Genomic DNA, 22,917 nt, shown 5'->3' with positions numbered 1-22,917 from the left:
CATTACATATTGGTGAAATCAAACTTGGAAGGGTGATCCGCTATGCAACCTTTGTCAGCTTGTTCCGAAGTTACAGGAAGAGAACATAACATATTAGTTCAATGTTTAATCGAAGAATTTGGATCCATGTGTGCTAGCATTGAATCCTTCAAGATTTCAAAACACTTGCCAAATCCTGATGTACGCTAGATCTGATAATATTCATACTTTCTTGGTCTGCCGATATATTAGGGTTAAACAACCTTACTAAGAATACTACAAGTGATTTAGCTTCATGGACTTCAAACAAGACAAGGAGCAAGGGAACAATGTATTTAATCTATGCCTCTGAAGGCTTTTCAATAGGAAAGGGCGAAACAAGGCTTGGAACATATTTGACAATGTTACTAAACTTATTGAACCTCAAAAGCACTCTGTATTGCATAGGTTTCGTACATGTGTCAACTATTCCCAGTGTTCTTCTACGTACGAAATCCCCTGTCTCGTCACTCAATGATCCCGTCACAAAAAACTTGTCAGTCTTGGTAAACCCGATCATTTGAGAAAACCAGTCTAGTTTCAACTCCTTGGGTAAAACAATAGATTTCACTATTACCGGAGGTTCCATAATGTGCAGTAATTTATCACCCGTAAATGTCTCACTAAAGTTGCACTTGCTCAAACAGCCTCCCATAACTCCTAATAAGTCGAACTTGTCCCAGTCGATGTTAATTACGTCAAACCTCTCCACCGTTAAATCAAAGCTAACAAGTAAATAACCAGCTTGTTTACTATAAGCTTTCCAATATAATTTGTCACTAACAAGCAGTCCTGGCCTAAAAGGAACGAGATGATCGTGAAAATGATCAATATTTCTCCACCTATTTTCCCTCAAAGAGAAGATATGAATAATAGTACTTTTTGTGTTTCCTTGAACTACTGACAATATTCCAACAAATTTATAGTCATCAACAGAGGATGCATATCCAAATCCACAAGTTATACTAACATGATTAGCTTCATCAGGACACTTAAAATACCCATGTGACGGATATTTGTGCAGCTTACGGGTAGCTGGGTTCCATATAATGAAGTATTCATCCGAAGCTGAGGTTAAACAAACCAACCCATTGCAGCAACCTGTAAGTCTAAGATGATCTTTTCCGACACCAAAGTCGACGTCTAGCTTAACCAAATTATCTTCAAAATTACCAGAAATTTGATCATCATCATCATAAGAGAAAATGTAATAATTCTTATCATTTTCTATAAGCAAGGTGTCTACAGGAGCAGAAGGGTGAGAAAAGAGGGATTTGATAAGGTGGGCATTGGCGAAATCGGAAGAAGAAAGAGTAGAATACCATTGTTTCGAAACTGATTTAAATCGAAGAATGGATTTGATGGGCAATCTTGTAAGAATTTCTTCAATTATAAGATCATCAAAGTGGTAGATTTGTTGCTCAATCACTTGTTTCTTCTCAGAATTTGAGTCTTTGTCGCTCATTTTCTACGATTTCCAACTGTAAATTGAGAAATGAAGAGACGGTGAAGTGGAGAAAGAAGGTAGTGATTGAGTTAACACTAGGGTTTGTTCCTCCGAAGTTGAAAAAATTGGGATTATTTTTCCCTCGTTAGTCACAACTAGTATAGATTAGGGCTGGTCAAAAGTGCGGGTTGACCCGGCCTGTTCCGTCACCCAACCCGGCCCGTTCCGGCCCATATCCGGGCCGCTTATGTGTCACCAAATCTCAAGCTTGACCCGTCCCAACCCGGATCCGCCCTAAACCCGCCTCACGGGCCACCTTTAACCCGACCCACCTTTATCTTGGGCCGGATCCGCCCTAAACCAGCCTCGCGAGTCTCCCAAGTCAAACCCGGCCCGCCCCGGATACGGCCGACCAGCCCTAGTATGGATCCATGTGTGTTACACGGTTTTCTAGATTGTGTTTTATAAAAAAGCAAATATTTAAGAGCATAACTATCTACCTTATCTTCTCACAACCGATTAAAATACCCATATATTTTGCTCCAGCTACTTTCCATCCGACCCCACACGATATATACTAATTTAATCGGTTGTTAGAGGAAAAAGGGAGAAGGTTGGAGAGAAAGTCGAAAGGAGAAGGTACTTCATTGCACTTATATCCACGGTACTTCATTGCATTTCAAATTGAACGTTAAAATCAACATCCCCTATTTACTAAATAAATAGGTGAATTCACAAATTTTCCCTCCAAAAAGCATCTTTTTAGATAAGGAAGCTATTGATAATTTAATTGTATTCACTAATAAATGTAATTAATAATTAAAAAAATGTAATTTCATTATATAATTATTTTCATTAAAGTTAATCTTTTCTTCAAATTATATAATTTTCACTAAATACTAAAATATAATATTTTATTTAAAATGTAAATAATATAAAATTTTAAACTATTAAATCTTTTATTAATGTTATTATTTGAGAATGATTTGACTCATACTATTCATGCTATGTATAAACAAAAATATAAATCGTTTTGATTACTTTTATAACAAAAAAATTGAGAGAATTTATAAATTGGAATCAATAGCTTTGTGGTATAAAAAATACTTTAAAAAAAAAAAAAATTAGCACATTACTCAATTATATTGAATAATTTTTTTTTATATTTAGTTTTTTTTATTTTGCTCGAAACAAAATACAATAACGAGAAAAATGAACAATTAATGAGATACCCCTATTATTTGACAGTTCAATTTTACTCAGTTTTCTTTGTTACGGTTCAATTTTTTTTTCTCATATCAAAATATAACATGAAATATGAAAAATTAATGGGGTGTTAATTTAGCTTGATTAAATAATACAAAAATAAAAACTCTAAAAATACCGCGCATTTATTGCGCAGGATCTAAACTAGTTGTTAATATATAATATTAAGATGTAGATACTTTAATCCGAATAAGGTCTTGTTCTATATAACCTACTTTGTTCATCATAGACATTATTGACGTGTAACTTTAAGAGGTTAGAAAAGAGAAAATTTTCAAATATGATTAAATGAAAGTATTTTTGCAAACTTGTTTATAGAAAATAATATTATATCTTTACTTTTACTAATAATTCATAAATTTAAAATACAACTAAATTAGATACGAAATATGAGAAGATAACAATATATTTAAGATAGATTGTATATGAGAAAGTAGTCGAAAAAATATAAAAATATATATAAATGATAATATTAATATTATATTTTAAAGAATATACGGCGAGTACATTATTGTAGCCTAACAAAATATTATATTTTGACTTATATGTGGTGAAAATTTTAGGCTAACACAACATCAAATAATAATAAAATGTAATATTTAAGATATTATGTAGGTAGTATAAGCATGTGTAAGACAGTAAGAGGTTTGCATTTTTAAGGAATCATTAATGTTGGGTCTAAAAAGTTTCATTTGAGGCCTCGTTTGGTTCATACCGGAATTGAATTGATGTGTTAATCTGCAATGTACGTGATTTAAACTCCTACATCGAAATTCACATGAATTGCAATAATATGTTTGGTTGCTCATACTGGAGTTTATTTCCTAGGAGTTTCCAATAACCATGAGGGAGGTAGGTAGTTCAATTCCCCCATCATGTAGGAGTTGAAAACTCCTCTGAAGTTTGAAACTCCCCCATTTTATAAAATATGGGGCAACCAAACAATCTCCCAAAACCACAATTCATGGAATTTTAGAATTCCCATGAATTGGGTGGGCAACAAAACGAGGCCTGAGTGGGAAAATTTGAGCATGACTTATTCTTTTGGTTAATAGGAGACTAGTGTTGGCAAAGGTGACCTGAGCTCGACTTAAGATCGGAAATGCTTTTAAATTTAATTGAATAGACTCGATGGAAAAGTGACCCGAGATAATCTAATAGCCCAATATGACTTAGGTAACACAATTCTCATTTGTAGCGTCTCACAAATTTATGACGTCTACCAATCGTTGGTTGGCGCAGTGGTAGCATGGGGCTGCCCTTGATAGGGAGGTCTGCGGATCGATCCCCCACAACTGCGATTGGGAGGGGTTTAAATACCGTAATCCTTGGACACGCCCCAAAATCCGGATTAGTCGGCCCAATGTGGTTCGGATTTACCGGATGACCCTACATGACCCTCCATGCCCTCGCTCTTATATTTGGGCGGTGTTTTTGCTTTGTTTTGGAGCGACTGATTGAAAGGATAAGATTGAACCTGGCCGGATAGCCTCGGTCCGAGACCAGACCAAAGATCGAAACTTAAAAAAAAAAAGTGAGGATCAAAGCCCAAACCGAATAATCCAAATAGCGATTTGACTATGTCTGCTTATTTATAAGTATAACTACTGTATTAAGATTTCAGCTATGGACGACTATGGTATTGTCGAATTTCATCGGATTATGGTATTGTAAGCCAACCAGGCATCCCCCCTCTAACAGCACAACCGCAACCACAACCACAATCATCATATCTTTGTCTATCATCTGTACAAATATTAGCATTCTCGTTACCGTTATCATTATTACTATAGTGATTGTTAATTATTTAGAGTAATTGTAAGGAATAGAAAACCAAAGCAAACAGATGACGGGATTTATTCTCGTTACCATCAAATAATAATCAGACTTTGCATGGTCTGACGATAATTATGGACTTATCGTTAAGAAGCTTAAGATACAGTGAGCTCAATTATTTGATGAAGATAGAACTAATTAAATGTCTAATTGATGAATCCAGATCCGTGTGCCATGCGTGCTAGTTCCAAATCCTTCAAGATGACGAAGCATGTAGTGATCCTGATGAGTCTCGTCAACCAAGGACAAAGGCGATAGTATCTATGCCCACGAAGGCTCTCCCATGGGAAAAGGCGAAACTACGCTTGGGAAATATCTTGCAATTTCAAGTGTCATATTAAACCTCCAAAGTGCTGTGTATTGCATAGGTTTTCTGCGTGTGTCAACTAACCCTAGTGTTCTACACGCGGAATTCTCATGACCACTTGATGGCACCGTCACAAAAAACTTGTCAGCCTTTGTAAATCCGACCATTTCAGAGAACATGTCTAAACAAAGCCCCTTTGGTAGACAAATAGATTTTAGTATTGAGGGAGGTTCCAATATATGCATTATCTTGTCACCTCTATAGTTGCACTTGCTCAAACGCCCTCCCATAACTCCTAAGACGTCCGTTTCAACCCAGTTCATCTTAATTATGTCAAATCTCCCGTTCCCTAAATCAAAACTAACAACAACATTTTCAAGTTGGCTACTTTTAGCAGTCCAATATAATTTTTCATTATCAAGCCCCACGTGTTTATAAATAAGGAGAGGATCATGACCGAAATCAATTTTTCTCCACTTATTTTCCCTGAGAGAGAAAATATGAACAATAATTACGCTTTCCCAATACAATGTCAAAATCTGAACATATTTGTAGTCATCAACAGCGGATGCATACCCAAATCCAGAGGATACACGAACATAAGGGCGACTTTGTGCATCAAAACGCTTCAAATATCTATCTGACTCATATTTCTTTTGCTTACGGGTAGCAGGGTTCCATAAAACGAAGTAATTATCAAAAATTTGGGTTAAACAAACTAACCCATTGCAGCATCCTGTAATCTTCAGATATTGTTTCTTGCCAAAGTCTAGTTTAACCAAATTATTTTCAAAACTTCCCGAAACTCGATCATCATCATCATCATCATCATCATCATTATAGGAGAAAAGGTAACTTTTATTACGATAATTGTCACGGATAAACAAGGTGTTAACAGGGGCAGAAGGGTGAGCAAAGGGGGATTTGGTAAGGTGGGCATTGGCGAAAGCGGAAGAAGAAATAGTAGAATACCATTGTTTCGAAACTGACATACATCGAAGAATGTATTTAATGGGTAATCTTGCAATTATTTCTTGAAATATCAAATCATCAAAGAGGTAGGTTTGTTGCTTCTTCTTCTTACACTTTGTCATTGAATTGAAGAACTAAGATGCAATTAAATTAACTAGAATGATTAAGAAACACAAAATTGAAGATTTTCTCCAAATAAATAAAGCATGAAACCCTAAAATCTGTAGCAAACCTGGAATTAGCAGCAGGTAGTAGTTGCTTGCCGATTGTATATTGTATTCCGTATGTGTTTCGCTGGTAATGTACTAATGTGTGTTTTGGAGTGATATAGGAAAGAGCAAAGAGGTGATCATGGGCCGGGCCGGGTTTGGGCCGAGCCCAAACATTAAATTAAGCCCAAGTGCGCGGGTTGGGTCGGGCCGGGCTACAAGTGCTGACCTATTTTGTCGGCCCAAACCCGGCTCATACTGGCTTAAGCGGGCTTTCGGGCCGATTCGGGTCAATTCGGGCTAAATATTTTTCCTCTTGAAATAAGTTTAGAAATCCCCATTATGAAGTTATAATACTTTGTGTATTTGTTATCAAAAATTTCGTATAGAATTGTGTGATTTTTTTCGAGTATTGTAATTAGAAGTAGTAACCTAATGTAGCTTTTATGAACGTACTGCTTGAGGTGACTCATACAAACTAAATGCACAATTTTTAGTAGTATAATAATATATTTTAGTGCGGTGCTCACTGGTATGTTGTTGTGCACGCCGATAATGGTTAACAATTTATCGGCACTAGTATGATACAAAATCATTAGCTCTTTTTTTTGTCATATAAATACTGGTGAAGGAAAATACTAAGCCTTATCAGACTAATACATGTAAACAAGTTATTACGGCTTATTTACATTACAATAATTGATTGGTTAATTATTTTACTTAATGCTTATTAACATTCTTAAATTGTACATATTCGTAAATTTTTCAATGTTCGGGTCGGGTCGGGGCAAAATTCGGGCCGTAAAGGCGGCCCAAACCCGGCCCTATTATATTGAATCAGGCCATGGGCTTCGGGCTGTGGGCTTTTCGGGCCTAAAATCGAGGCCCAAGCCCGGGGAAAATCGGGCTGGGCCAGGTCAGGCTAGCGGGCCTGGGCCATATGATCAGCTCTAAAGGTTTGATTGCTTATGTGAGTTAGGTTAGACCTCGTACATGGGTCAAGCTAGTCGAGTCGGTTCAATTGTGTTCTTTTCGGGTTTAACTGAATTTGGGTCAGATAAATTTGGATCTTATTATTAAATTATTAAGGAATAATTGATTATGGTGGAACAATTAATATTCCGGTCAAGTCATATTAATTGAGGCAATTTGAGTTACAGACTTACAGGTCAATTTGAAGTCCTTATTTCAGAAGTAAGGCCGGATATGGTTCGAGTCAAGTCAATTATACCACGTCTACATTATGTACTCATATTCGTATATTTTTAGGATACAGTGCCCTTTAATGGTGGGGAGCTGAACAAGTGTGGTCAAACTAAATTTTTGAGCTTACGTAATGAATACTGGATAAAAAATTTCGGGATTACAACCTTAGGAGTTAGGCCTCTTTAGAGAAGGCCAAGAGCGGGAGTCATCTTATTCAACCCAATATATCTCATTTTATTCCGAAACTTTTGACAAGAAAAATACCCTAAAACAGTTTCTGTATAGTCAAATTGAACTTTTACTTGATCATAATCCAGCCTAAATTCAAACCATACCTAATAATTAAATGTTCACCTTTTAGCTATGGTAATTCCACACAATGGACTCGGCATCCAATCCGATTGAAGGGACGGTATGGTACAAATTTCTTCCTCAAAAAATCAATTAGGTTTGAGATTTTTTTTTTTTTTTTTTTTTTATAAGGTAAGAAAACTGGGTTAATCCTCTAATATAGAACCAATCTATCTCATGATTTCAAATGAGTGAGATAAATTTTTTATTAGCATATCTTTTAGGTACAATTTAGCATACAAAGAAAAAAAATTTTAACACAAAAATCTTAGAGACAAATTTTAAATAAGGGATTATATCAAAATAAGAGATTTTATCAAAATAAAAAATGTGCTTTAGGCGGGAAAACTTGAAACTTTTCCTATTTTTTAATATACAGGGGATTATTTATACATATGATATGATAAAATTTTTTACTGTTATTATTTTTAAAATTAAACATGATGGCTACTAGACCTGGCAAAAATATACCGAATCCGAAAAACCGATCGAAAATACCTGAATCGACACCTGACCGTGCATCCGAAAGGTAAAACTTGAACTTTATCCGAAACCCGAATCAACTCGAATTGATTCGAAACTGAACCGAATTTGTAATATCCGAAATAGACCCAAAATTGTATGAACCTGAACTGTTTCAACCTGAACTATTTTGATCCGAACCGAAACATACCCGAACCGATTTCAACTTGTAAAATGATAAGTAAAACTCAACATTGCAACCCGAAATGACCCGAATGTAATGATTGAAAAAAAAAAAAAAAAACTACTTAATCATATATTCATATTAGTTTACTCTTTTTTTATATATTAGTACGAAAGTTACTTAGAGTTGAATATCCAACGTTTTACCACCCATTATTCATGAAGTACACGTCAGACCACAAGCGTCGAAGGAGTTTAAATTATTACTGATGGGGCATATTCTGCACCGCTGACCAAGTCAACATATTGAGCAAGGTCAAAGATATCCACAGCAAGTCAACGGTTTAGGCAGCCTAGCCGATGCAGCCCATCTACTGTGTCACTGGTCTCGGCATGGCAACTTGCCAGCCGGGGCACATACCCGCGTACCCACATCCAAGACCCCTCGGCGGTGAGTCAACAGGGCCCGCCGGCCTGCCATAGGTCCCTCGGCCGAGGGGTAGATCAGTCTTTCCACCTGCTAGCCACTTGGCCACTTGGCCACTACGTGACAAAAGGTGAAAGTCTATAAATACTCCTCAACCTTCATTGAGGAGAGGATCCACAACTTAACCTAAGAAACACTATTCATCTGGTATAATCTTCCTTATCTCTCTACAATATACATTTAGCCAAGGAACAACTTATCCCCTAAGTTACTGACTTGAGCGTCGGAGTGAGTACGCTGGCACAAAGCCAAGCCCTCGCCTTCGTTCATTGTTGCAGGAGAGGCCGAGAGGAACGATAAAGACCAGAAGGATTCAACCAAGGACATCATTCTACAAGCAACGGGTGGTAACGAATATCTGCTCTGGGATTACACCCGGAACAATTGGCGCCGTCTGTGGGGATACGCTACTAGAAGCTAGTCACATTCGTTCCCAAACAAAAAAAAAACAACAAAAACCCACCCAAAAAGCTAAGAAGATGTCGAAACAACAAGACGCAGTCGTGACCGACGAAACCGCATTCTACCAAGATGATACCTTCAACAGTGAGTCGTGCGGCCCTCCACGGCGGAGTAATCCAACCGGAGTTCGGGATGCCAATAATACCGGACACGCCGCTGCCCGACCAACAGTGTCACCATCATGGGACATGTGGTTGACATAGCAAAGCGAAAATGGTCCTGGACCTAATTAGTAATACGCCTGCTCACCTTTGTCACGCCGACAAGAGCGGCGGAAACCGTCCAGGAGACCAGGGCCCAAAATGTGACTCCGAGAAATTTGAACGGAGCACTAGGAGAAGCTGACCCAGTCAAGTCGCCAGGGGAGCCCAAAGTGGGCGTGGTAGACCTAAGGCCTTCCCGCGCTCATGGGAGGACAGTGTCCCCGCAGCACGAACGAGGCTTACCCCAAAGGAGCCAGAGGAGTCCGACTCAGCAGAGTTGGAGAAGAAGTCCGAGTCGAGGAAGGAGTCCTTCCCGCTACGAGGAGAGGAGCCGGATTAGGAATGCGAGGAGTCGATCGCCGCGTGTCGTTCGACACGTGGTCGACGACCCCTCAACGCCACGTCCTAGAAGTCCGGTGCCAACTAAGCTCAAGTTGCCACCCCTATCATACAAAGGAGATAGTGATCCAGCCGACCACGCTGAGGCTTTCGAGTCTTACATGTCGGTATGGGAGCAGCCCGATGAGGTCTGGTGCCGAGTTTTCCCAACAACTTTGCATGGGATGGCTCAAAGTTGGTACAAAGGGCTTCCCGACGGCTCGGTATACTATTACGCCGACCTAAGAGACGCTTTTCTAGCCCAGTACTCTTGCAACAAGAGAAGGGCCGTGGAGACATCGGACCTCCTAACTATCAAACAGGAGGGGGGCGAGTCTCTACGAAGCTATGTGAAGAGGTTCGATGGAAAGGTCCAGCAGATTCGAGAAATTAATCCCGAACTGGCGGCCTTCGCGCTGATGAAGGGCCTCCCAAGGGGAGACTTAAAAAACGAGCTCATCAAGTGCGGAGGCCTGGGCTTGGATGCCGCAAGGAAGATGGCTGACCAAGCAATCAAGGTAGAAGACTATCACAAAACCTGGGTAGGCCCCAGTGAGGCCGAGCACTCAGACAAGAAGAGCCACCGGGAGGACAACCCGGATGAAAGACGCCGTGACAACAACGGGTCACGGCCCGATGAAAGACGCCGTGAGAATAATAGGTCACGGTCGGACAAATCTGCCAGGAAACAGGACTCGATGGGCGCCGGGTGGAGTTCAGGAACGTACCACCAGAGGCGGTATAATGATAAAACCCCTCTCGTCGTATCAGCCGCCGAGGTCTTCGCCCTGAGCAAAAACGAGGGCCAGAAGTGGGAGAGACCCCCAAACCAAAAAGTGACGGTGACACGAGCCGATCTTGTGAGTACCACGGCCACACCGACCATTTAACCAACTCCCGCATGATCTCGAAGAATGCCATTGAAGAGCTGATCCGGAAGGGGAGCCTCGGCAAGTACGTTGCCAAAGGCCAAAAGACTGACGCCGACAGTTCAGGTAAGAAATCCGTCTTCGAACGGATAGGAGTGATCCATGTTGTCATCGGGGGCAACGAGAACGGAGGGTCCGCTTATGGGCACAAACGGCACCTGAACGAGCTATATCAGGCCATCAACTTCGTGCCCAACACAGCGATCCCTGCTTCCAACATCCCCGATATAACCATTGGAAGGAAGGACTACGAAGGAGTCATCGCTCCTCCTCACAAACGACCCACTTGTAGTCAATTTGGACATATCCAACCACCTGGTCAAGAGGTGCCGATTGACACAGCGCGTACACGAACATCATGTTCGGGAGTGCTTCCTCGGCCTCGGCACGAAAGTCAAGGACTTGAGCCCCTGCACCAACCCACTATACAGCTTCTCTGGGGCCGGCCTGGTACCACTGGGATCAATCAGACTCCCGATGACGTTCGGCGAAAAGAACGCGGCTAAGAATGTCCTAGCTGAGTTCGTGGTCATCGACGGCTCGTCCGCCTACAACGTTCTCATAGGCCGAGTCACCCTGAGCGAGGCTGATGCAGTGATGTCCATCCGGGCCCTAACACTGATGTATGTCTCGGACCGGGGGGAAGCGCATAAGCTCGTCTCCAAAGACGAGAATGACGAGGTGGTCAACATCCAGATAGCTGCCAGAGGATGCAACATGCAATCCCTCAAAGTAGCAAAGAAATCAGAGAAAGGGAAAAGTCTATCCTTACAACAGGAGGGCGACCTCATGGATGTAACTAGCCGACTAGGACGGTGTGCCTTTGATAGGCCATTAGGACGCTGGTAATCTCGGGAATACTCTATGTAGCGGCGGAGGTGTCCAAAACAGCTGTGGGCACCCCGACGCATGTTTTTACCTAATGAAAAATCGTCCAAGTCTTCCATCAAAATGTTCATTTTCCCCCTAGTCACTAGGAAGCAGCAGACGCCGGCTCACACTGTCATACCGACAAGAGCGATAGTCTTTATCGAGCGAGATGTCGGCTCACACTTTGTCATACCGACAAGAGCGGCAGCTCTCCATGAAGAAATAGCGCCGTCGCAGATCACCCCAAGTAGTAGACGCCACGGCGATCACCCCAAGAGGTTTGACGCCGTCGCAGTCACTCCAAGTGGTAGACGCCACGGCAGTCTCCATGAAGAAATAGGCGCCGTCGCAGTCACCCCAAGTAGTAGACGCCACGGCAGTCACCCCAAGAGGTTTGACGCCGTCGCAGTCACTCCAAGTGGTAGACGCCACGGCAGTCTCCATGAAGAAATAGGCGCCGTCGCAGTCACCCCAAGTAGTAGACGCCACGGCAGTCATCCCAAGAGGTTTGACGCCGTCGCAGTCACTCCAAGTGGTAGACGTCACGGCAGTCTCCATGAAGAAATAGGCGCCGTCGCAGTCACCTCAAGTAGTAGACGCCACGGCAGTCACCCCAAGAGGTTTAACGCCGTCGCAGTCACTCCAAGTGGTAGACGCCACGGCAGTCTCCATGAAGAAATAGGCGTCGTCGCAGTCACCCCAAGTAGTAGACGCCACGGCAGTCACCCCAAGAGGTTTGACGCCGTCGCAGTCACTCCAAGTGGTAGACGCCACGACAGTCTCCATGAAGAAATAGGCGCCGTCGCAGTCACTCCAAGTGGTAGACGCCACGGCAGTCAATAACAAGAAGCAGATGCTGGCTCACACTGTCACACACCGACAAGAGCGGCAATCACCACCAGGAAGCAGACACCTCGATGGTAACGACCAGCGCAGGTGATACTCGCAAAGCGTTCAAAATGCCTCAGAAGCGTTAACACAATTGAGATACGCACTCTAGACCGCCTCGGCCAAGCCGAGGCGGAAACAAAAGAGACACTCAATTAATAACGTAAGGAGACAACCCAGACGAAGACAAAGACGCTAAAGTACAGTTGAGACGCTCAAATACTAGCGCGAGAAAAAGAAGTGAGGTAAAAACCTCGGCCAGGCCGGAGGCAGAAGAAACGAACTCTTATTAAAAATGTTCAACGAATTACAAGAAATTACAAGGATAAGCCAAAAGACAAAAGGTTACAGATATCATCTCCCTATGTCTGTTGTTGCTCGCCATCAGCAGCGGTAGCAGCACCTTCTTCGATGGGCAACCCGGCAAATAGTTCCCTTAGCGGCCTCGGCTTCGGGCGGCCTCGGCCTTAGCCTCGGCCCTCGTTTGCCCTTGCCCACTCGGCTTCCTCCTTGGCCGCCTTAGCCTTCTCAAGAAGAGCTGCGCCTCCTCGGCCGCCTCTTGCTCTATCTTCACCCTCACCGCCTCCTTGGCCTTCTCCTCCACGGCCTTCTCCTTAGCTTCGAGCTTGTCGTCAAACAGCTCGTCGAATTTGCTCCACGGAAAGGAACCTTCAAGAGGGAAAAGCTCCTCAATTACTTCCCTGGCAGCGTCTTCGGCCGGATCCCGGGTCGGAGCACATGTCGGGAGCATTTTGGTTTGGAGCATCTCAATGTCGTCCTCCTTTTGCCTGATGATGGCCTCCTTGCTCTGAATCACCTTCCCCGGATCTCGAAACGTTCCTCGAATTCATTCCTCTGCTTGGAAATAGAGGTCGGCGTGCCTCGAACAAGGTCGCACTTCGCCGGCTGACTTTTCAACTTCGGCCGCAGCAGTCTCGGCCTTGGCTCTCTCAAAGAAGGACCTCCTTTTCGGCGTCCTCCCCGAGCTTTCTCTCGGCCCAAGAGCGCCTTCTCGGCCTCCCCTAAGCCTCTCGCTCATTGAGAAGATCCGGCTTCGCCTTCGCGGCCACCTTCTTAGTGGCATTAAGCTCAAAAGCGGATCGAGCCACGGCCTTCTCCTGCTCCATGATACGAGCACCGGTCGCCTCGTTCCACCTCGCCGATCTCTTGATCAACCTCGCTTTCCGCTACAAGCTGAGAGGGGGAAGCCTTCTGGGATGAAGAGTCAATGGCGACGTCATGATCACCAGCCTGCGGTCGGGAAAGGGAAACCTTTTGGGATGAAGAGTCAATGGCGACGTCATGATCACCAGCCTGCGCGGGTTTCTCCTCCACTTGCTGCTCAACAAGAGTGGCGGCCGACAGCGGCTGATCTACAAAATTTAAACTAAGCATCAGTATCAACATACATAGACATGTCGGAGAGCCTGTCACCGGCAGCGCCTAATGAACCGGCTAAGTCTGAGCCACAGGATAGATCAATACCGTGCTTGGCCTTCTTGGCCGAAGGGCGCATTTCCTCGTCAGCAGCAGAAGCAACGGCAGCGGTAAAGGCTGTCTGTTTTCTTTTACGGACAAGGGGAGACCCCTCCTCCTCATCGGAGTCATCCCCATTGGAGATGTAAACGATCTCCACCGTCTCCTTCTGAACAGGGGGGATGGAAGGCGGAGCCGATGTCGACGCCATCACCGCCGAAGGCTTTATTTTTCGAGTGTGGCGCGGCATGTTGCTTACAACCTTCGCCTGGGCCTCCACCACATTCAAACTTTTCAGCTGCTGGTCCATAAGATCATTCGGCGACGTCCTACGGTCATGGGTCAGAGCCTTGGGATGCAAGTTAGCAACGGTTTTGTCTTTGTGCCCCATTTCTCCGGAGGATATCCTCGACAAATCCGGTCCAAAGTAGTCTGCGAAAGAAATAAAAGCAAGAATTAAGTAGAAGAAATAAATCGAAGTTCGAAAAAACAGGAACATTAAGAGCGGTGATGGGCCTCATACCGACCCCACTCACCCTGTGCTAGGGCCGGTATGAGGCCGACATGGCAGAGCGGCTCATCCTGAAGAATGATCTGCGTTGGGGGAATCCATTTTTTCGGCACCCCACCCTTGTCCGCCTCAAAAAGCCTCATCGCCAGCTTCTCATCCTCTTTAAGAAGGACCTTGCTGGCATCCATCTTGAGCTTCTTCCGGCTGACCCATCTGTCATGCTCCGCCTTAGTCTCACACCGCAAATTCACTTGGTCTTTGAAAGGAGAGGGGGCGGATAGTCATCCGGCACCTTAACATACACCCACCGATCTCTCCAGTCTTTGCAAGAATTAAGTTTGTCAACAGAGACATAACCTTTCTCCGTGTGCACATTGTACCAACCGACGCGCCGAGAGATTGACGGCTGGAGATAATGAAGCCGGCGGAATAAATTCACCGTCGGGGCCTCCCCCTTGAAGAGACAAAGCCACACAAAGCCGACTATCGTCCTCATGGCCAACGGATGCAGTTGGGCCACAGCGACGTTCATAGCTTTAATGATGGCCATGACGTACTCATTCAGCGGAAACCGGAGCCCGTACTCCAAGTGTCGCATGTATACGCCGGTATGGCCCGGCGGAGGGCAACAGACGGCCTGACCCTCCTCAGGGATAACAATCTTGTATCCCCTGCCAAAGAAGAAATGGCCCTCGAAAAATTTCTCACCGGAACAACTGGCCAACTTATGGGTCCAAGCTCGGTCAACGCGTACCTTGCAGACGTCACCGTGATCCATAACGTACTGCCTCCCCTCTTTGGGACGAGCCTTTTCAGCATCATCACCAAAATCGTCTGCGTCATCATCGACATCGAGTCATCCTCCCATTCCTCCAAAATCCGAGGATCGACTTCGGGAGAAGGAGACCTAGGGCCCCTGTGCCTTATCGGGAGGGCGTCCAACTTCTCCTCCTCATCAAGACGCGACGGGGAACCCCCCGGCGCCGGTTTACTAGGCCCGGCATCAGCAGAAGACATGTTTACAATAAAAACTTACAAAGTTAAGAAGTTGGAAAGTTTGTTTGTTTACCTTGAAGAAAAACACTCGCCGGAGTAACAACTCTGAAAATTAGAAGACAATGAAACCCTTGAAAGTTTAGAGAGGAAAATTTTGGAGAATGAAATTGGTGGCCAATTTCACGGAATAACTGCCCTATTTATAGGGAAAAGCCCATGAAGAAGGACCAATCAGAGAACGGCCCATGAAGCGTCAACCAATCGGCGTGCGAGACACGTGTCGGACATGCAACCACGGGATGTCAATCGTTGCAACAATGATCGAACGTCAATCAATGCAACAGTGACCAAGCGTCTTCAACACGCCCATTCGTATCTCTCCGCCTATTCACCTTCCTCAACAAATTCCCAAGCATCTGTTTCTCCGCCGGCCACATGATCAACCAAGCTAAGTAGCGCGGCCGGGGCAATCAAAAACAACCGGCTCTCTCAACCCTGGTCTCGGCCGGCGTCACTTTCTTTTCCACATCGGATGCCCTTTACGCATCCATGCGGAGGGGGATATGGTACGGCCTAAGAAAAGACCAGGCCGAGGTAAAAGAAGCCGCCCTTGAAGAAGCCGTCTGAGAAAATTTTTTACAAATTACTTGCAGAATATACGCTCAAACGTACATCGGAGCCCATACCACGGCATAGACTACGCTGGGGCAAATTGATGGGGCATATTCTGCACCGCTGACCAAGTCAACATATTGAGCAAGGTCAAAGATATCCACAAAGAAGTCAACGGTTTAGGCGACCTAGCCGATGCAGACCCATCGGCTGTCGGCTGGTCTCGGCATGGCAACTTGCCGGCCGGGGCACATACCCGCGTACCCACATCCAAGACCCCTCGGCGGTGAGTCAACAGGGCCCGCCGGCCTGCCATACGTCCCTCGGCCGAGGGGTAGATCAGTCTTTCCACCTGCTAGCCACTTGGCCACTACGTGACAAAAGGTGAAAGTCTATAAATACTCCTCAACCTTCATTGAGGAGAGGATCCACAACTTAACCTAAGAAACACTATTCATCTGGTATAATCTTCCTTATCTCTCTACAATATACATTTAGCCAAGGAACAACTTATCCCCTAAGTTACTGACTTGAGCGTCGGAGTGAGTACGCTTGGCACAAAGCCAAGCCCTCAGTTCGTTCATTGTTGCAGGAGAGGCCGAGAGGAACGATAAAGACCAAAAGGATTCAACCAAGGACATCATTCTACAAGCAACGGGTGGTAACGAATATCTGCTCTGGGATTACACCCGGAACAATTACCATAACCAAGTTTAATTTTAGATATCTTTTATAATAGTACGAAAATTACTTACATAAGTTAGGTAATATATATCCAAGTAGACCATTTAGGCCATGTTCTTTTGGACTTAAAGTTGCTGAATTTAACTTAATTTTTCTGAACTTAACTTAATTTTGTTGAACTTAACTTATTTTTGCTGAACTTTTCTGAACTTAATTTTTCTGAACTTAATTTTGCTGAACTTTTCTGAACTTAATTTTGCTGAACTTAACTTATAATAGCTTAACTTTTCTAAATTAAAATAATCTTACTTAAATTAACTTAATTTAATTTCACTTAATAAGTGCACTACTACTACTACTACTACTACTACTACTACTACTACTACTACTACTACTACTACTAATAATAATAATAATAATAATAATAATAATAATTCCCTTCAAAAATAATAATAATAATAATATTTAATATTTAATAATAATAATAATAATAATAATAATAATAATAATAATAATAATAATAATAATAATAATAATAAAGAAATATAACTAAAAACAAAAATAAAGATTATAAAATACTTTATTTATATAAGTTAATATTTTCGTACACATTACCTAATACATAAAAATAAAAAGTAAATCACATTACTTTTTTTTCTTTCTAATCATCGAGTTCCATATTATCATCTTCCTCGTCACTTTCTTCATCTTCATTTGAGCTCACCCCGTCAAATCCATTGCCTCGCCAAATGTTCTTGACTATGTTATTTCGCACCTTGTACATAGCTTTTTTCCGCTTCTTATCAAACATGCCTAAATCTTTTGTCCCTAGAACGTTCTCATGTTCTATAACAGGTATCCCATGAGTGTGCATCCGTATAAAATTATGAAGTGTGAAATTAGAAACAATAATGGACATTTGATACTTAGGTGACATTTGAGGCATAACTTTTAACACCTTCCACCTTTTTTTCAATTGACCAAATGTCATTTCAACTTTTATTCTCAATGACGAATGTCGGTAATTAAAATGCTCTAACATACCTTCGGGGGATAGGTAAGAATTCGGCTTTAAATAAATGTTTTTTTTTTTTGAAAAAATTATATAGAATAATAATTAATCTCGGATTGTTTATACAACCGATTTGAATGAAAATTGTATCTATTTTTTAAAACTCGTCAATATTATGAAACTTATTATTCTGCTTAACTTTTCTGAACTTAATTTTGCTGAACTTTTCTGAACTTAATTTTACTGAACTTTTCTGAACTTAATTTTGCTGAACTTAACTTAACTTAATTTTGCTGAACTTTTCTGAACTTAACTTAATTTTGCTGAACTTAACTTATAGAGAGTGACTTTAAGTCCAAAAGAACAGGGCCTTAATAGTGCATACAGCATAGTTCATAAAATTAACATTTTTTTGTACCTATAAGAACCTAATGTATGTAAATTGTATAGCCCCAAAAAATCTAAGTATAACAAATCCCAAATATTTAATCCGTATGTCTCATCATTCACTAACAACAGACAAAGATTAAGAGAGTAGAAGACTTGCATTTTTGAGGACCATTTTCAAGGTGGTCATAACTCATACCTATAACTCGTTAATATCTATTAAAAAAGCAGAACATGGAGAACTGGAGAAGACTGAATGAGTTCCAAAAATGAAAATTTTATTGCATTCATAATAGTTACGATTTTAGGAAGTTGTTGGTGTATGGGGGGTATAGGAAGTAGAGTGGAGATTAGTTGTTTGTTTAGTTGATTAGTTGAAGGTTGATTAGTTGGAGTTTAGTTTAAAGGAATTAGTTTGTGTATTGATTTGTTGTGAATTTGTTTGGATACACTTGGTTCACTTGGGTTCATTGAAATGGGACAGGAGGTCCTCTATTTATAGAGCTCCTCCTCCTTCTCCTACATCCTAAGAACACTCTAGAATAGGACATTCTAGAGTGGCCTACACACGAAACTCTCTAGAGTTCCTTACCACTTATATACATGTCTAGAAGGTTCTAGGTTGTTCTACATAAATCTAGAACATACATGACTCTTTTAGATTCTTCTAGACTCTTCTAGATATTTCTACATTATTCTAGCACATTCCGGATAAATCTAGAATATTTCGGAAACTTTTAGAATACACTAAAAGTCTCATACTTCAACAGAAGTTCACAAAACTAGAAAAAAAAAAAAGACAGTAGAAACTAGAAAATAAAAAACTACATCAGAATTCATGTAAAACCGCCGGCAAAGTGCGTTTAAAAGCTTTATATTTTTCAAGATGGTTTTTTGCATTGGTTGTCCCGTATTTCGATTCCGCTCTCAGATTTGTATTCTTGCAGTGCTTGCACAAAGCTCTCAATTTGTTATCTTTAGTTTTTTCTTCTGGGATTCGCCAATATTCTTTCCACACCGGGCTCCTTCTATATTCAAAATCAGTGAAATCAGTAATCTCCATGATGGAGGTTATATTTTCAACTTGACAGTCATCACTAGGTGTAGCCGTAAATTCCATAACGTCCTGGAGTTCGAAAGAAAAGAAAGTTAGGGATTAATTAATTATAATATGGTTTTACATTTAATAAACTGGTTTGAAACTATATTCTTGACATTAAAGTTTCAAAAGTCAGAAACAAGTCGATCAACTAAAAAAACATAGATTTGTAAATAAATTTAGTATGACATATTCTTAATTCTTCCCTTTAGTTGATTAGAAATAGATACACATCGACAATAGACAAACATGATTGAATATAAACATTGAAACATTAAAATACGCAAATTTGATCATACAATATGATGAAGTAAAATTTGTATTACAAAAATACGCCTAATAAAATCAGCAATCAACTCTAAAATAAGGCATTATTAAAGATTGAACCTTACCAATAAAAAGTGTTAAAACTAATCAACAAGACGATATTGTATTTTGTAAGAGACGATAATTGATTTGATTTGAAGATGAGTTCAAAGCACATAAGATGATGTATATATAGCCACAATTTAGGTGGTAAAATAAATCATTCTCGTCTTCATTTTGGCGGGTGAAATGATGGTTGGCGGTAATATAATTCGAGAATCTCCGATTTTTCGAGGCAAAATATAATTAAGTAGGGATGTTCAATGAACTGAAAGGAAGGAAATCAATCTTTTTCACCATAATTGACTGCGATTTTAACGAAAATGATTAAAAATAATTTGATAGAAGAGATTCAGATGAACAAAATAACTAATCAAAGGGCGAAATCCGAAAAATTTTCAGATCTGAAAAATAATTTATTAATTAATTAGGGATAATTAAAGATTTCCTTACCAAAATGAGATGTGCTTTCCATCTTTACGAAAAATATGGCGGTAGCCACGAGCCATTGCAAATTTCCATTGATGTGCGCGCCCAAGAATCAATTGCAATTGTTTTTCTGATTTTTGTGATTGGATTGAGATTTGTGAAGATGAGGAGGCTTAAAAGAGAACAAAGATGTAGAATTTAGAAAAGGAAAGTAGTCCACGTGCAGTGTTATTGTATCGATGATAGAGATTTGATAAATGATGATAATCAGTAATCACTAATCACTTACTCCCTATTTGATAAACACAAATTCTTGTTTGTGACGGCACATATTCATCACTCTTGAGTGACGGATACCATTTTACCTTACAAAGTACCCACTTTTTCTCTTTCTGCAACACTATTTATGTGGTCCCCTTTCTCCACTAACCCATTTTGTTACCATTTTAACTCACAAAATATCCGCCACAAATGGTAACCTGTCACAAGGGAGACCAATTGTTTGATAAATGATGTAGAATTTCACTTGAGACCAGACCTGTCAAACGGGTCAGGCGGGTCGGGTCCCGGGTCGGGTCATAATACGGGTCGGGTCAAATACGGGTCGGGTCATACGGGTCGCGGGTCGGATTAGGGTCAGAATACGGGTCAAGAAATAATTTTTAACGCCTTTTTTAAACGATTTTTTTTAATTTTAAAAATTAAAATATGTTTTAAATTATTATTTTAGTCATATTCATCATATACAATAATTATATTGATATAATTATTAAAATAAAGTTTTTTTAATAATTATTTTATTATTAAATATTATAAAAGTTATATAAAATTGACTTTTTAGTTGAATTTTTAATTTTAAGTAATAAAAAAATAATTTTTTAACTATATTTTCAAATATAATATATAAATAATAATATTTTTAATAAAATTTATGATTTTCCCTTGACCCAACGGGTCTAACCCGTTAGTCGGGTCTCGACCCTAAAATATCGGGTCATTTCGGGTTCGGGTCAAACGGGTCGCGGGTCGAAAAAACCCGGGTTTGTAACCCTAAGAAAACGGGTCGGGTCGGGTCGAGTTTTGACAGGTCTACTTAAGACCATTTAATTTTTCATTTGCTACATTTTTTGTTTTTTACTTTTTACTTTTTTATTTAGTTACTTCCCTTATTCCCTATTTGGTATTAAAGGATTAATTATATTAAGTTAAATATGCTTATTTCATTATTTGGTCTATCTTTAAAAAAAAAAATTATAAATTGTTAGGTTTATTATAACTTATAAGCACTCTGTCTCGGTCATTTGTTTACCTTTGTTTTGAAATCAAAGAAATATATAAGGGGTCAATTATTGAATGACAAGTGAGGCAAATTGAGCGTGGAGGATCAAAATGTTAAATACCATTAAAGGCAATTTCATTATGAGTAAAAGTGTTGAACCTTCTCTATTCTACCTCTTAACATAATTTTTCTTCAAGTTATAATGTTACCCACCTATTGTAATTAGGTTTTTACCTCTAATATAAAACATTACTATAGTAAATTTTATAGTTAAATTACAAATGAATTTAAACCGGTGGTATAAATTTTCTAATATTTCTATTTAAAAAACTCCGCATTCGCGCGGAATCTATACTAATATAAACTATAAAGTTAATGTTATGTACATATGACCCTTTTGTGTGACAATTTGTTGGAGGCCGTAAGGCACATGGATAACGTTGTTTAATGTATTCCGCACAAAATAATAAGTAACTAAGGAACCATATATATAAATTAGATGGAATACTAAACAAAATTTGCTAAAAGAAACGGAAGGATGCTTTAAATCCTTTAATGAATAGGATAAAAGTAGCAAGGGATAACACTCGCTATCCTCAATTTAAAAAAAAAAAAAAAAAAAAAAAAAGTTAAAATTATGGATTACTTCTATCCGATTTCGTCCAAAATAATACGGAGTAACAAGGACTCGAGTGAAGCAAACAAAGTGTTAACCATGATAGCGCGCAATAATGCATGTATCGTCTCTATGACTTAGATTACTCCTCAACTGGAAAAGTCGAAGCAAGGCTTGGAACATATTTTGCAATATTAAACCCCCCAACAAACGTCATAAGTATTGAGGGTTGCATGGGTTTTCTACGTGTGTCAAGTACGCACGGTGTTCTCGGCAACCCCTTCTTAGGTACTTCCGAGACATCATCACTAGTCCTACCGAATGGTCCCGTCACAAAGATTTTGCCAGTTCTCGTAAACCCAATCATTTTGTAGAAAACGTCTATAAGCAACCCTTTTTGAGACAAATAGACTTCACTCCTTTATGTGATTCCAATATGTGCATTACCTTGTCATCTGTAGTTGTCCTACTATAGTACCACTGCCTCAAACGCCCTCCCGTGACTCCTAATAATAAGGAATCGAATTGATTCAAGTTGAACGGAATTATGTCAAACCGCTCAAGATTCAAATCAAAGCTAACAATTACATGAGCATTTTGGGTCAAGCTAAAAACAGCCCAATGTAATCTTTCATCAACAAGCACTACTCCTCCTCTAAGAAAGAAGGTATCAAGATTTAATTCAATTTTTCTCCACTTTTTTTCCCTAAGAGAGAAGATATGAACAATATTAGTAACGTTTTCCCTCGCCCAAAGCCCTGTCGTAATTTGAACATATTTATAGTCATCAATAGAGGATGCATACCCAAATCCTCGAGCTACCAAAGGGCGGTCAACACCACGAAAATCCTTTAAATAACCATCTGACTCATATTTGTGCACTTTTCGAGTAGCAGGGTTCCATATAATGAAGTATTTCTCATCACAACTTTGATAATTATTTGAAGGATAAACTAAGTCCGGGTTACAAAATATA

The 22,917-nt window shown here is 40.6% G+C and overlaps 3 protein-coding genes and 1 long non-coding RNA gene across 4 annotated transcripts in view; all 4 read right to left on the bottom strand.

Annotated features, from left to right (window-relative positions):
- LOC141606436 (F-box/kelch-repeat protein At3g06240-like) overlaps positions 1 to 22,917 on the bottom strand; it is a 116,057-nt gene that overhangs the window by 13,879 nt on the left and 79,261 nt on the right. The window lies entirely within an intron of this gene.
- On the bottom strand, positions 320 to 1,483 carry LOC141608605 (F-box/kelch-repeat protein At3g23880-like). Its single transcript, XM_074427946.1, has one exon. The coding sequence runs from the start codon at positions 1,481 to 1,483 to the stop codon at positions 320 to 322; it is 1,164 nt and encodes a 387-aa protein (XP_074284047.1).
- LOC141608604 (F-box/kelch-repeat protein At3g23880-like) lies at positions 4,829 to 5,968 on the bottom strand. The gene has a single exon (XM_074427945.1). The coding sequence runs from the start codon at positions 5,966 to 5,968 to the stop codon at positions 4,829 to 4,831; it is 1,140 nt and encodes a 379-aa protein (XP_074284046.1).
- On the bottom strand, positions 18,728 to 20,192 carry LOC141609383 (uncharacterized). Its single transcript, XR_012527397.1, has 2 exons — positions 20,071 to 20,192; positions 18,728 to 19,278 (listed from the first exon to the last, which is right to left on the bottom strand). It is a non-coding gene; the product is annotated as an uncharacterized LOC141609383 (long non-coding RNA).

The sequence above is a fragment of the Silene latifolia genome, chromosome 10 (genome assembly GCF_048544455.1).
Source record: "Silene latifolia isolate original U9 population chromosome 10, ASM4854445v1, whole genome shotgun sequence".
NCBI lineage: Eukaryota > Viridiplantae > Streptophyta > Magnoliopsida > Caryophyllales > Caryophyllaceae > Silene > Silene latifolia.
Note: the sequence above shows the minus strand (reverse complement) of the source record. Positions and strands in the feature narration are given on the sequence as shown.

What these genes read in the sequence shown, in the direction of transcription:
- LOC141608605 (XM_074427946.1), bottom strand. Translation starts at nt 1,483, where the DNA reads ATGAGCGACAAAGACTCAAATTCTGAGAAGAAACAAGTGATTGAGCAA.
- LOC141608604 (XM_074427945.1), bottom strand. Translation starts at nt 5,968, where the DNA reads ATGACAAAGTGTAAGAAGAAGAAGCAACAAACCTACCTCTTTGATGAT.